Source organism: Saccostrea echinata, unplaced genomic scaffold (genome assembly GCF_033153115.1).
Source record: "Saccostrea echinata isolate AGI-Se365-2 ecotype Australia unplaced genomic scaffold, CSIRO_AGI_Sech_v1 ptg000033l, whole genome shotgun sequence".
Lineage (NCBI taxonomy): Eukaryota > Metazoa > Mollusca > Bivalvia > Ostreida > Ostreidae > Saccostrea > Saccostrea echinata.
Window position 1 is genome coordinate 13848515 of NW_026889782.1, and position 15990 is coordinate 13864504.

General features: G+C 36.1%; 1 protein-coding gene and 1 long non-coding RNA gene across 2 annotated transcripts; both read right to left on the reverse strand.

Moving 5' to 3' along the window:
- Positions 1–4493: 4493 nt before the first annotated feature.
- LOC133198916 (uncharacterized) lies at positions 4494–5633 on the reverse strand. The gene is made up of 3 exons (XR_009722663.1): positions 5561–5633; positions 4741–4820; positions 4494–4621 (listed from the first exon to the last, which is right to left on the reverse strand). It is a non-coding gene; the product is annotated as an uncharacterized LOC133198916 (long non-coding RNA).
- An 8081-nt stretch (positions 5634–13714) lies between these two features.
- On the reverse strand, positions 13715–14347 carry LOC133198159 (uncharacterized). The gene has a single exon (XM_061334297.1). It carries the CDS (start codon positions 14345–14347, stop codon positions 13715–13717), a length of 633 nt encoding a protein of 210 aa, XP_061190281.1.
- Positions 14348–15990: the final 1643 nt, after the last annotated feature.

Consider the following 15990-nt stretch of genomic DNA (forward strand, 5'->3'; position numbering starts at 1 on the left):
TTTTAAATAAGGCTAGGAGGAGGGATATTTTATTTAACTGATCTACGCTTATCATTTAGTAGAACAAGTGGAGAGTAGTTTATTTTAATTTGTTTTGCGAAAATAGCTCGGAGCTTATACTTGTATAATATTTTATACCACTATATATACCGTAAAAGTGAACACTTTGATGACGTGAAAATGTTGACGAATGAGTAAAAGTAGTTAACATTCCATTTTCAAATTTTCTTAAAACACAGTTAAATAGTATATAACTTCAATCACCAATCGTTATTTTTTGCAAAGAAAAAATAAAGCTGGCAGCACATCCAGTCGTTGACTGGGCAGTGTCTAAGGAATCTCCCTTAAGGACTTCTGTCGAACCCTTTTACACGAACTACAATGCTAGTAGAACTTGTAGTAATGGAGATTTTATAACATCCCTTCAAAGAATAGAATGGTGTCTGGTCGAAAACGGGAGAAAACTTTCTCTTCCTTCATATCTTCCAAAGGGTTCGACCAATCAGGGGGAAAAAAACCTCTCAGCTAAGGTGCCTTCAAAAGTAATCAAAACGTTCTACCTTACTCCAAAAGATGCCTATCGCCGAAATACAGACACCTTATACTTGTCAAAAATGTATGTATTGATTGACTGATGTTTTATTTCCCATCCAAAACTTTTTCACTCATATGAGACGTTCCAAGTGTTAAGGCCCCTTGACCACGCTTTTTTTTAAATTCATCAATCTGTGTATTTGTATTACACTGTATTTCAATGGACTTTTGAGCTTGAATACTGTTCGTTATCTCCATAAAAAACATAACTGTACAGAGTCCTGAATTCTTTATCACCTTTATTGTCGGCTAAAAAGATAACAACTGATCTGGTTTGTAAAGTATAGGCAATTTACTACAAGTACATATGTTAAACATTTTATTGTACGTCAAGTTAATCACTATATATAAACTTTTATTGAATGTTTTCCATTTCATTTCGTTATGAAAACAATTTTACAACTTTTTAAGGACTCAATTTATGCCATAAGTTTGCGTACCAGAATCAAAGCGAAAATAATTTAGAGATATATGTAGAATTATGGGACTCCTTTCTCGCCCTAAAAGATGTTTTTTAACTGACACTTATGTTATGAGTTATTGTTCATATTAACAATAGAGAGAGTTTTACTTCTTATTTGTTGTGGATGAGCAACACGAATATAATTTCTTCCGCTCTATTATGTAGGACTCTATATCAACTACATGTATATTTGTAAACAAGGGTTACACTTTCTCTTTTTAATTGCACTTTGCTTTCGCGAACGAGTTGAAGAGTATGAAGTTAGACATAATCATTCTTTACATTAATATGCAAATGCTATGCGCGATGTGGGATGTTTAAATCCTCTTCAGAACAGAATATCAAATATGGACACACTTTACTGCTTTTATGACCCCGCTGTAGCCCCGATTTGAAACTTTCAGAGCCAGAGTATTTTCCTTAAGGAGTTGTACCAAAGTGAAGTTGGAGGAAAATTCTGAATGTTAATAGTTTAATTCTGTTGACAACATTTTAAATTCAAATTCATGCAGTTCTTCAGCAAAGGTTATCCTGATTCGATAGGTTATAATATCTTATTATACCCCCCGCAAACGAAGTTTCGGGGGGTATGTAAGAATCACCTTGTCCGTCTGTCTGTGTAAACGTGTCCGGTCAATATCTTTCTTACAGAGGAACATTAGAATCTACTACTTCACACAAAGATTGTTCATAACCTAAGGGTGTGCAATGACCTTGACCCAAAGTCATTTGGGCAAGTTCAAGTTCACTGAAAGAAAAAGTTCATAATTCGTGTCCGGTCCATATCTTTCTTAAGGTCAGACGACACGTTCCTCAATTATATATAACTTTTTCCAGGAATTTGATATTGATTTACTGCTACTATGACAAGCTTGCTTGCAAAAATTTAGGGTACATTACCAGGCATTTGTGCAAGATACTAGAGGATGGAATTTCCTATATAACCCTATTGAAAATCACTTGAATTGTAGATATAACAAATTTTGGTATAAATATATATATATATATTAAACATTGTAACCATTTTAAAAATGAAAATAAATAATATTAATTTTAATTGGGATATTATCAAGCTGTTGAAAATTTGAAAAATAATTATCATTTTTCATCAGTGTAAACCTGTCCTTGAGTTACCTCTCTTTGTGAAAAAGACAAAATAGGTTTTTATCAAGAACAATTTTTATTCACATTCCTGTTCAATATAATCAAGGATTCAAATGTTATTGCATTCAAATAGAGATAAATGTACATACCACAAGAAAATATGACTGATTTACAATACAATATCACAATACACAATTGGATGTTTACAAATTTACTTCAGATTCATAAAATACTGTTGAAGAGAAGAAATAATTCTAGAATTTGTAGTAACTCGCACTTTACCTGTTGCATGTTTGTCAGACAATACATACTTTATTCCATTTACTGCATCTCTCTGATAGGCAAGATAAAGATGCTGGAAATGAAGGCCAGATGATGCAACTTTGTTTGCAGTAAATTTTGACAATACATTGCTGTCTACAAGATGTTGTAAAGAACATAAATTTCTGCTGGTCAAATCTGCAAAAGAGTTGTTTTCAAAAACAAACTGCGTTGTAAAACTATGTTTGGGCATCATATCATCAGGGGCTTTTACACATAACACCAGTTCTTGTAAGGTCTGAGCATCAGACAAAGCATCATGGGCATCATAATGCCTACTACATATGTCTTTAGCAAGATCTGTAAGCTTATATGATTTTCTATTTGGGATGAGTTCTCTACATAATGGCAGAGTGTCAGTAAATCCAATGAAGAAGTCACTGGCACACAGTCCCACTGAATCAAATAAACGCACAATAATTCGGGAATCAAATATGGCATTGTGAGCAACCAAAATTATGTTGGTAAATTGTTTCATCCAATCAATAAATGACTGAAAAGCTTCCTCATTTGTCTTACTGAGAACTTGGTGTCCATTCTTGTACATGATATTGTCTCTGATTGCTAGTCCAGTCACAGCTGTAGCAGAAGCAGAGATGGGTTTTGTTGGAGGAGTGACATACTGGGAAAATATTTTATCATCAGTACAAGCTCCAATCTGTGTTACTTCACAATCTTTTTCTGAAAAGAGAAAACATGAAATAATTTATAGAAGAAGTCAAAAGCATTTTTCAGCAATTCACCACATCATGTTTTAGGCACAATTTTTACATGGAAATACATGTATGATGATATTTACCAAGACCTATTGTTTCCAAGTCAAAGTATACAAATGTATACTGTCCAGCTGCAATGGGTGTTGAAATGGGTTTGATGAGAGGAGGGGGTATTTCTGTAATGCTGTTGTCTATATTATTGTTGATGTCAACATCAGTTTCGTATGTGATCCCCTCTTTTACTGCTGATGATTCTTGATTTTTCTTGCTCTCAGCTTTTTTCAATGCTCTTCTTTTCTTGTACTCTGCTGTATCTTCTTTGTCTTTGTCTTTCTTTCTTTTCAAGTCTGTTTTCATGGCAATTTTGCTTGTCACTTTCCCAGGTGACAGAAACAATTTTTCATTTACCTGAAATGAAAACACTTTACAATTTTATTTCTAATAATCTTATTTACCTAAAGTTCAAGCTAAAATTTCAAGTAACATTGCTAAATTTAGTATTTCACAAAACAATCACAACTGCATGTAGAACATGTATTTGAAAGGAAAAAAAATATCATAATTTTAGTGAATTTCTATGGAAGGGTAATAATACTTCAAGAATAAACCTTATTTTTCCAATTTACCTGTAATATATTCTGATGACCCAAATTTTTTTGTGCAACTGCTGCAGCTACTCTAAAGTCGTTGCTCTCTGAGCCAGAGTAGAATGTTGATTTTGGAGTCTTGCTTTCCACAGTATTATTAAAACTTTCATTGGGCTGGGTACTTCCTAAATCCACCAATCTATCAGCCTGTGAAATGTAAAAGTCAACTATGGATGTCAAATCAACTTTCAGTCCTTCATCGGAAAGATAGCGGTGGTATGGCAACTGAACAGGTTTGTAAGTCGTTGGTGATGATAAATACCCACACCAAGATCCACACAAGCTGTGATCACCAAATACATGTCTGGATATAGCCTCCAAGTTTTTCCTCATACCATCCAAGTCATGTTGATTTTGACTGACACAATATCTGAAGCACTTTGACAGGTGACTTATTGTCTTAGGATTTAGTTCTTTATAGTTTTTACACTTTTTCAGATCATATAACTTGTTTGTGAACTGTTTCAGTGTGTGATTTTTATCACTTTGTTTCTTCAAAGCTGGGTTTACCTCAGTACGAGCCCTTGCTATTGTTGTAGTATCATTGTCCATGATGATAGTCCCTACTTGCACATCCTTTCCTCATAGATCTTTGAGCATTTCTATGCACATGTCTGGCTCCATAGCTTTGGAACTCCCCGTCCAGTTTTTACGGCATTCATGAGTTGATGGAGTCTTCCCCGTTTTCTCTGCACTATGACATATTCTGCAGTATCCGTTGCGTGTTGCAAAATGTACAATTCTGTCAGTTTCTCTGCCTATCATTGCTGCATGTCCTAGAAATATGAATTTCACAGTTATATTTTTCCTTCGTCAAACATGTGAAATAATGTATAAAGTCTTTGACTTCGTATTACCTGAATGTATTATCTCATATCTTTCAATAGGACCCTACCAGATAAACTTGAAAAAGAACGCCCTGATCCCCTCTTCTGCGAGCCGCCATCAAATGACACCATCAACTCTTCATTATTACTACAATACAATTCACATATCATCAGGATAAATTTTATTATCAGATTGAGTTCGGCTGGAGTCGCCAGCCTAAAATTACATGTAATGCGAATAAACAATGCATTTTCAATGATAACTGAGCTTATCTTTGTGTGTAATACTATTGAATGTGGCAATCTATGTATACACACAGTATTCAGTATATACAACTGTTGAAGTATTATCTGCAAGTTTATTTTATGTATACATGCCTTGGATTAGACATATTATAAAAATATTGCATGTAGTTGAGTGTAACATTGAAAATTTTCACCCCAAGAAAACCATTGTCAACTGACGTGCAGCAAATTGCAAGGTTGACAATGGTTTTCGAGGGGTGAAAATTTTCAATGTTACACTCAACTACATGCAATATTTATTAAATTATACTGAATGCTTTATACAAATACATGATAATAACAGTGAACTTTGCGCGCATAAATTTTGCGCAATCACTATTTCTTGGAATTTCACCCGTCGTCAAGCAATGTTGACTGTTGCTATGCTGGAGGGCCTGTCTTCATCATTCAGCAGGTAATAGTGTTTTTTAATAAATGTTTCTCGACAAATCAGATTCAACTAATTTATATGAAAGTATAATACATGTATTATAAATTATGCAATAATCCTACAATATAGGCATCACTTTTATAATAATTTTGAAATACATTGCTTTTCTAAAATTTTAATTATGCAAGCATGGTATAATTTATGGTGTGTACCTAGAAGATTCTCTCTCTGCAGTAACCACAGAATCACAACTTTGCCTTGCAACATCTTCTACTGCTTTACCAGCTTCTCTCCCTGTAGATTTTAAAGTTGTGTGAGAAAGAGGTGGAATATTCAGTACGCTCAAGAGCATGGACACCTTTTTCTCCCTTATGCCTGCATGTAGCATTCCTACAAAAACAAATAGTTATAAAAGTAATATGACATTATATTATATATCTTATGTTATCCTTTTATCAGATTATATGAAGAAATTATAGAGTTCTCATACACACCTAAAGCAAGCTTTGTGTTTACATCAAATGCTCTGCTGGCATGGTCATCCACACGTGAGTGTCTCTTTCCACTTGGGACAGAAGTCACTTTGTTGCACTTTTTGCAATTTATTCGTAGTAATGAACCAAGTCCATATCTTACTTCATCAGTTAACTTCAATGGATGTCCACAACAGTTACAGCCCTAAATTAGTTTGTTCACAACATATCCTAGTTCTATTACACGTCTTCCTGTGAACCATTTTATCTGTTTATCACTTTTAGTACTGTCATCATCCTTTAGGAGAATTTCAGTGTCTACTTCATCTTCTTTCTGTGCATAATCATGCTCATCTAGATAGTATGGTACATGTAATCCTAAAACTCCGTCCACGTCATTTTCTTCAGAGAACTCTTGTTGTGAGAGAGACACACTGGCATCGTCTGTTCAATATATATATATATATATATATATATATATATATATATATATATATATATATATATATATATATATAAAATATAGTAAGAAAATATATCCGAAATGTGTAGAACACATGTATTTCTCCAAATAAATACGTGTGTGAGGAGTGAACTACCTGGTGTCTTTGTGACACTGTCTTGTTCTGAAAAGAATCACCAGTCTACGATTCCTATATACATATAATAAAGATTTATTTACCTTTGTCCACTTCTTTATTTCTCTGTCTGTTTTCTTCTAAAACATTGGCTTACCTGAACATTTGATTTGAAATGAATTTTCCATTCTTACCGCGATTTTTTCCCGGTGTCTCCATTGTAAACAAATTACAAATTTATCTCCAATCGCTAAAGAGCGCAGAAAGGGACATAATCAAATATAATTTTTTAAACCAACTTCGGTGAAAATCCGGATTGTTTTATTGGAACTCTTTATTACGAGGAGATACAAAAAAAGATACTCGAGGAACGTGTCGTCAGACCTTAAGGATAAACTTGATGAGTTCCCATTTAATACAAAGATTGCTAATGACCTGAGGGTGTGTCATGATCTTGACCCAAGATCATATGGGCAGTTTAAGGTCACTGAAAGAAAAAGTTGATAATTTGTGTCCGTTCCATATCTTCTTATGGATAAACTCTGAGTTCCAATTTTACACAAAGGTTGTTCCTGACCTGAGGATGTGTCATGACTTTGAGGTCATTTGAGTAAGTTCAAGGTCACTGAAAAGGTTCATAACTCGTGTCTTGTCCATATCTTTCTTACGGATAAACTTGGCGAGTTCCCATTTAATACAAAGATTGCTAATGACCTGAGGGTGTGTCATAACCTTAAACCAAGTTCATTTGGGGAAGTTAAAGGTCAAGTTAAAGGTTATGATAAAATCATAATTTGTGTCCGGTCCATATCTTTCTTATGGATAAACTTGGTGAGTTTCCATTTTACACAAAGATTGCTTATGACCCCACAGTGTGTCATAACCTTGACCCAAGGTCAAATGGGCAAGTTCAAGGTCACTGACAGAAAAAAGTTCATAATTCATGTCGTTTGTATCTTTCTTATGGATAATAATGTTGGGATGTTGAGAGTTTCCACTTCACACAAAGATTTCCTATGACCTTAGGGTGTGTCATAATCTTGAACTATAGTCACTGTAGAAAAAATGGATAAATAATGCATCCATACTTTCCAATAGATAAATACTTGAAAAAATTGTTATTTATTTTTTCATTGTAAAAAAAAAAGTTATTATAAGTATTGATGTTTTATTACGCTGCGCCTTAGTTTCATTCATTAAAAAAATAAAATGAGCAATTACCGGTAAATTTTCAATCGTATGTTAAACAAATTGTGAACACCTCTTAGATCCATCAAATACTAGTATTAGTGACTTGACACCTTCTCCGAAAAACCCTGCGGGGGGTATTTGTCCATTTTAGACAGTTCTAGTTATATTTACCAAACATATGATTATTAAGAAGCAGAGCATGCTTTAATGCTGGTCATAGAAAGGTACACTTAAAACAAAGGCATCTTTCTCCTCATTATCTCATTTTTTCCGGCATCTTGTGAAACATTGATGCCCCCGTATGGCAACTTTTAGCGAAGGTAAAACGTTCTCAAATGCAAATCAAATCTGTTGGTACCCAAAGTAAGGTCTTGTCCCGATAAGTATACCTGTGAAATATGAAAGCCCTAGCAGCAACCATTAAAAAGATATGGAAATGGTTAAAGTTTTTCAAAAGTAAATAAAACATCAAAATCAAGTCAAAATTAATGGTGCCCAAGGAAAATCCTTCTCACAAGAAATACAAATGTGAAATATGAAAACCCTAGCACCAACCGTCAAAAGATATGGCCAGGGTTAAATTTTATTAAAAGTAAGTCAAACTCCAAGGTCAAAATTAAAGGTCAAAGTTGTTGGTATCCAAAGTAAGGTCTTGTCACAATGATTACATTTGTGAAGTATGAAAGCTAAAGCACCAACTGTTCAAAAGTAATGAACAAGGTTAAAGTTTTGTAACGTGTAACCTAAGGGTTCGTTTTCAAAGGGAAGAGGGTCTTAATTTAGACAAGTATGAATAAATTTTCCTCTGGCTCTACTTGAGTCTATGATTAACACTGGGAATTAATATTATTTACAATGAATATTGTTGATTTACTGGGTTACTTGTCCCGTGTTCTATTTTCTTACAGTGGTGACACAAACTGAGGTCCTTTCTTACTGGGTTAAATGTAGAAGTGGCTGGGCACCTTGCACTGTGTTCCACAACCAAGTTCTAAGAGTACTCGGTGTCTCACCCTTATCCAGGATTACTGCACCTCGTATTTCCCAATCCCCTGGTTTACTTTTCACTTGTGCTACTACTTCCAACCTAGCCTTTCAAACATCTCTCACTATGGCTACTTCAATAATTACCTTCTTTTCTTGTTCACACATTCACCATCCCTCTGATATTTTCTCACAACTCTGACTGTCTTCTGGTGGCGACTTGTGTCCGTCTGAATGCTAACATCCAACTAGTGACATGTTCTCTATAGCAGGGGCAGTGATGCAAAACCATGGGCGCCTCATCATCTACCAGACTCGAACCTTTGTCCTCAGGTTGGCTAGGCACTTTGTTGTCACACTCGTCTGCTTCGCGCTTGACTCCAGGGAGACTTGGCGAAGTTTCCTTCCTAATTGTTCTACCAACTTCAAGCTCTGTCTCATAAATAAGGTAACCTGGATCCTCTTGCCACTCGGAATCACAATCGTTGTCATCTTCAGCTACGGGTTATGAATCATGTGGAACGTTTCTTTCATCATCTGGGAAACTAGTATTAGCTGAGTGTAGTCTTTTCTGGTGTCTCATTAGAAGGGAATGCTTAGCAAATGCCTTGTCGCACTGGTTACACTCGAACCTTCGTTTATTCATGTCATCAGTTGCACACGCTAGGAGATGCTCCTTCCATTCCTCTTGTGAAGGGAGGCGACAAAGGCAAATGGAACATAGAAGGCCGGGCTTCCTAGGGGTAACTTTAGTCAAAGGCATGATCTGTAATAAATACAAAGAATATTGCTTACTTAGCAAAGTACATTTACTATACAGTATAATCAAACTGATAATCGGAGTGCCATTTAGGCCTCCTGCATTGCCTCCTACTCGTGTATTCAAGTTCCATCTCATTAAGATTTGTGTTGGTTGATATACCCAACCCATCGCCCGATTCAATATCTAATTCTTTTGTACTTAAACCATTTTCATTTGCATCATGGTTTACAATGTCCAAATCTTCTCTTACTGTTTCTTCTGCTGTTTGACCAGATTCATCATCACCTGGTACATCTGTTTCAAAACTAAGTCTCTGACATCCATAGTGTCTTAACCTGTCAATGTGGATGACCATGGTTTTCTTTTCACCCACTTTCTGCACCTTGTAGGTTAAAGGATGAATCGTTTAAACGTCCAAATCTGGCCCCCTGATAATTTACAAAAAATTAAATTAAAGATTTTCTACATATTTTTGCCTTAATCTTTCCATCAAACATTGTAGTTTATTAATTTCAATTTCAATTTTTACTTCCGTGCGCTGTAATTAGGTATTTATCTGATTAATATAGCAGGGGTATGTTGTTTACATCGATTTCTCATAGACTTTAGGCCACACCCCCATTTTGCAAGCCCATTTTATATATGAGCGCAAGGATGTTTCAAGTTGTCGTAAATATGGTCAATGTAAAGAGTTATACTATTCATTTACATTCATGAAAGAAATTGAAACAGTCTTGCGCTCATTTGCTATTTTCCAAAAAGGTGCAAAATCACGGGTGTTTCTCTCCATAGTAAAGGCACCTTGCTTACAAATTTCAACCCGTCTTTGACCTCATTAATAACAAAGCACTGAACACGTGACTCAAATCTATTCGCTTTGAGCACACCTATGCGACATTGTGTCTGCGAGCTATCGGTGGTCAAATCATTTTTCAAATGGATAATTAAAATTCTGGGAGAAAACATTTTATGATTAAGATGTGTTAAGATTTTCAGTCGATTTTGTTTGATTTTTTTCGGTATCTATCAATTTATTTTGAAGGCCTGTAACATATAGCTCGCACTTACTGCTTGTGGCTCATTAATACAGAATTTTAAAATTTTTATTACTGTGGGTACATATTATACATTTCCCCTTGTCCCTAAATATATAGCAGTGCTCCGTTCATTGATTTGGAAGATATGAAAGATTTTTTTCAGTTAAAACTGTCATTAATTTATAGTCTGTTATTTGAAAAACACCAATTCATTATATCGTTAGAAAAATAAATTGCTTGTTACAAGTGCACAAATGCATACTTCCAATAGAAAAAAAACCTTCAGGGAAAGAAATTGAAGTACGGAGCGCTCAAAAAAACCTGTATATCGGATGAAAAGTCACTGGATGAATACATTTGCACAAAAAGCACCCCTAATTTGAATAGAAGGAAATAGGGGTTTCTTCTGAAGCAAATGCTATAATTTTTTACATCGGCACAAAATTTCACAATTTTTTTTTTTTTTTTTTTTTTTTTTTTTTTTGCAGATCATGTAAAAAAAAGTCCATGTTCGCAGGTATTTTTAAATCATAATGTTTAAAAGCAAGAACATGCATTTCTATGACCCTTTCACATGTCCGATCAACGTAGATATTAGTAAAAAAAAAATCAGTCGAATGAAAAAGGGCGTTGAAAATACCTGGAGTGATTTATTATTTATCTTACTATCAAAAAGTACAGGAGTGGATTTAATTCCTAAATGAGGAAGATCATATTAATTTGTCTGGCATGAATAAACAGGATTTTTGAAACAATGCAATTTGGACTGTGCAAAGTAGATGTTTCTTTATCCACCAGCAATGATACTGACGTTAAGCTGACGTTTAATTAACGTTTAAATTTTCACTTTCTTAACTATCTATTTTTTATACACCGAGTGTAGTTTTATATCATAATTCAACCGCCTACGTGTATTTGTTATAGCACTCGGATTTTGCAAAATTATATATATATGTATGAAAAATTTCTAATTTTGAAATAAGCTTGAATGGATTAATTATCACTTTTTCAAAAAAAAAAGTTTCTTTAAAGTATGAAAAATGGTGTATCCTTCGTTGTACGTTGTTTCCAAATTCCACTGTGTATTTAATGTATAAAGAATTTAACGAATTTCTAGTAAATCATTTCAAATACGACTCGTAAGTTAAGCAGAAGAAAAAAAATCAAAATTAAGCTAGCCAAATTAAAAATGTATGCTTATATTTTGTCAGTCTCTAGCATGAAAAAAGGCTTTTTAGGTGTCAGTTAATCATAAAACTTAGTACACCTCGAACACACGCTAATGTATTCATACTAATCGCACGCTTGATAGACGCTCCGCCTTCTCATTCAAATGATACAATGACCTACAAAGTTGTAATGGCGAAATCGGGATTTTACAATGAAGTATACGATTTTATTTAATCGATATAATATATATATTGAAAGTCTCTTTCCCAAAAAAAATCTTTTCTGAGTATCTATACAGACTATTCTTGAAGACTTTAGCTATAATATAACAATGTTCTGATTTGAAAAGGTAAAATTCTGCATTTAAAAAATTTAGTAAAGTAGTCTGAAACTACAAGTATATACTTATGGCCATCATTGGTTTCTGGTAATGGTCCCATTAAGTCCGTAGCCACGCGTTCCATTGGACACCCCCATTTGATCAAGTTGCATAAATGATTTTCCTGCAGAACGGTTTTTCCTATTTCTACACTGTTGGCAACCTAATACATAGCTTCTTACATCATGCTGCAACCCAGTCCAATAGAAGCGTTCTCCGACTCGTTCCAGAGTCTTGTTTACTCCAAGATGTCCAGAGGTTCTGGCATCATGACACTGCTGGTAAAAAATGTTTCCTTCCAGACAATGGGACAATAACCTGGTGATATGTCTTTTTATCACCTATCCATTTTCTGCACAAAAGACCATCCTTAATTTCTAAATGATTCCACTGGGAACATACTGATTTGACTACTTTGCTTTCATGCTTGATTTCGGAAGACTCTGGACGCTTTTTATTCTTTACCCAGCTTTTTATCTTTGATAGATCCCCATCCTCATCTTGAAGACTTTGCAGAAGAACTGGCACTGTTGATATAACATCTACTTTGTAGTCTGTTTTCAAAATTTGAGGTTCAACAGTGGCAGTTGACGGGTTTTCCTCCGTGACTTCAGCATACCCACATTGGTGACACGGATATACCGTGACTGTCAGCATTACCATGCTTCGCACCAGGTCTGTGCCTTATATCTAGGTCATAGGTACCAAGAAACTCTATCCATTTCGCTACCTGGCCCTGTGGATCTTTAATATTAAACAGCCACTTTAGAGCACTGTGGTCTGCTCTGATAATAACTTTGTGCCCATAGAGGTAATGCCGGTAATGTTTGCAAGCAAACACCACTGCCAAGAGTTCCTTTCGAGTAACGCAGTAACGTCTTTCTGACTTGGACAATGTTTTACTACCGTATGCTATTACTTTTATTTGTCCTTCTATTTCTTGTGGCAAGACTGCACCAAGCCCAGTCTGACTGGCGTCTGTATCCAAGATGAATGGCAAAGCGAAGTCCGGGTGAGCGAGTATTGGTGCATTGACCAAATGAAATTTAAGTTTCTCGAATGCCGTTTGGCATTCAGCAGTCCATATAAATTCTTTCCCCTTTTCCGTACGTTTGAACTAGGGCTTGGCTATAGAAGAAAAACCAATCTACGATAATAGCCACATATCCCTACAGATGACCTTACCTCGGTGACATTCAAGGGTACAGGCCATTTGTCAATGACTGAGATCTTCTGAGGATCTGTCTGAATACCTTCTCCAGATACCTTATACCCCAGAAACAACACCTCTTTCTTAAATAAAGAACATTTCTTCGCTTTTAATTTAAGACCTGACTCTTCAAGTTTCTGAAACACTTGTTCTAAATTCCATAAAGTCTCTTCAAAAGTGCAACCAAAAACAATAATGTCATCAAAATACACTAAGCAAATCTTGTAGTTTAAGCCAGCTAACACCGTCTCCATAAGCCTTTCAAATGTCGCTGGACTTTTACAGAGTCCAAAAGGCATTGCTGTGAACTGGCACAGGCCGTTTCTTGTTACAAAGGCAGTCTTTGGCTTGTCACTTTCCTCCATCTCGACTTGCCAGTAGCCGGAATGCAGATCCAAGGTACAAAACAACGTTGCCCCCTGCAAACGGTCTAATGAATCATCGATTCTGGGTAAAGGGTATGCATCCTTTACGGTTTTACTGTTCAAGGACCTGTAGTCCACACAAAACCTTTTTGTCCCGTCCTTTTTCTCTACTAGTACCACGCCTGCAGCCCAAGGGCTAGAAGAGGGTTCTACAATTCATTTCTCAATCATTTTCTCTACCTCTTGGTCAACAAAATCAGCTGCATGATGCGGTAGCCTACGTGGAGGTTGTTTAGTAGTCTTTGCATTTTCCGTGTATATTCTATGTTTGATTACAGACGTTCTCCCAAAGTCATCTTTTGATTTAGAAAATAAATGCTGAAAACGAAGAAGTATTTTCTTTGTTTTCTCCGCTTCATCAGAATTCAAATCTTTGATGGTCTCGGAGTACAGCTCTTTAAGGTGATCTGGAATACAGCTGTCTTCGCAGTCTGTAACGCCTAGTTTATCTTGACTTTCCACAACACGTGTAACAGCCGACGTGGTACCCACTACCGTGATTTTGTAAACAATCTGAGGATTGCTAGATAAGTTCATTAACCTTACCATGACATCGTCACCAGGGTCAATCAAAGATCTCGCAAGCAGAGCTTTACCGCTTTTCTGAAATTTTTCGTACGCCTCCATTTCTAATGGTCCCTGGCAATTCATATCGCTAGGGGCAAGTAACTGTCCAGGACGTATCTTTTCACTCCTTGGTGGAATTGAAATTGTCTCTTTCAGACTGACTCTGAAACATCCTAAGTGACACTCAAGTTGGAGCTCATGCTCAGTTCCTCCCACATACATTTTCCCTGAAGAAACACCAAACATTTATTTTGCTGTGGCGTTCAACTCGACATTTAGATATATCGACGACGTACTGTCAATTAACAATGGCTATTTTCATTCTTATGTCGATATATCCTGGTGAACTTGAGATAAAAGATACCACAGAGTCTGACACATCTGTTTCATATTTGGATATTTTACTTGAAAAAGACGTTAATGGTAATCTAATAACCAAGCTTTATGATAAACGTGATGACTTTAACTTTTCAATCGTCAACTACCCTTACTTATGCAGCAATATACCTTCATCACCTGCATACGGGGTATATATCTCTCAGTTGATTCGATACGCAAGAGCATGCTCTACGTATGTAAAATTTCTAAAACGAGGTAAATTATTGACAAATAAGTTGATGAAACAAGAATATCAGCTGTCTCGTTTAAAGTCATCATTTCGTAAGTTCTATGGTCGATACAATGACCTTGTCAGCAAATACAATTTATCATTGAGTCGAATGCTGACTGACGTTTTTCATACTAATTGTTAGACCATTATTTACACACTGAATTGTCGACGGATTTTTCCGTTATCTCCCGATCATGACAAGGAGCACACGGCGGGTGTGACCGGTCGGCAGGGGATGCTCACTCCTCCATGGCACCTGATCCCACCTCTGATGTTTGGAGGCCCGTGTTTGCTCTGCTCCTATTTTGTATTGTATAATGGACTTTTGAGCTTGAATACTGTTCGTTATCTCCATATATTTCATTTCAGGAAATCTAAACCTAAGATGCCATCGGTGCTGATGTCGGCGACAACTGCCTCAAAAGTGAATTCATGATTTCCCAACATAAAGTGGAATGTGCACTTACCCTGCACTTGCAATGGCGTTCCATCGGTCAGTATTATTCTCTGGGTTAGCTCAACAGTTTTAGTGCTAAGCATGTTCTCAAATGCTTTACTTCACAAAATTGTCAGTGTAGCACCCGTATCCACTAACAACGTACACGGCACTTTATTTACACTGGCCTTTATAAATAACCCAGACTGAATATCAACTCGTGTTTGAGTGATTGAACACGTATTCGACTTCATATTCTTTGGCTTAGCCTCGGTTATCTCTTTTTGTTCTACTGCCTCCCTTGGGGATGGTGTGCATACATTGCCCCTTTTTATAACTGATCTCTGTTCTCCTTTTGACATAACAGTCTTGAGCTCTGTGGCTTCGCTTACCACAGTTATGGCACTTAAAAGGGAACTTTGTTTTGTCAGATCTTTGTATTGAACTCGATTCATCTGCTCTTGGTTGTCTACTGATATCTCTGCGTTCTGACAAAGTGGCTAGTTTGTTCTCAAGGTCTCGTAGTGACGACCGAAGTTCATCTCGTAATTGTTTTAAATCTTCCCGTACCTTGGTATCAGCTTCTGATGGTCTATCTAATTCACTATGTGCTGTTCTGGCTAAACTTACATGTCTTCTTTGGCGTTCAGCTCTACAGAAGGCTTCAATCTCCACAGCAAGCCGAACTGCGTCATTTAAGGATTTGGGCCGCGACTGTTGGATTCTCAGACGCATATCAAAGTCAGTTAAGGCGTCAACGAACTGGTCTTTTGCAATCATCTCTGTGACTTCACGTGGTGCCGTCGGGTACGCTAAATG

What these genes read in the sequence shown, in the direction of transcription:
- LOC133198159 (XM_061334297.1), bottom strand. Translation starts at nt 14,347, where the DNA reads ATGTATGTGGGAGGAACTGAGCATGAGCTCCAACTTGAGTGTCACTTA.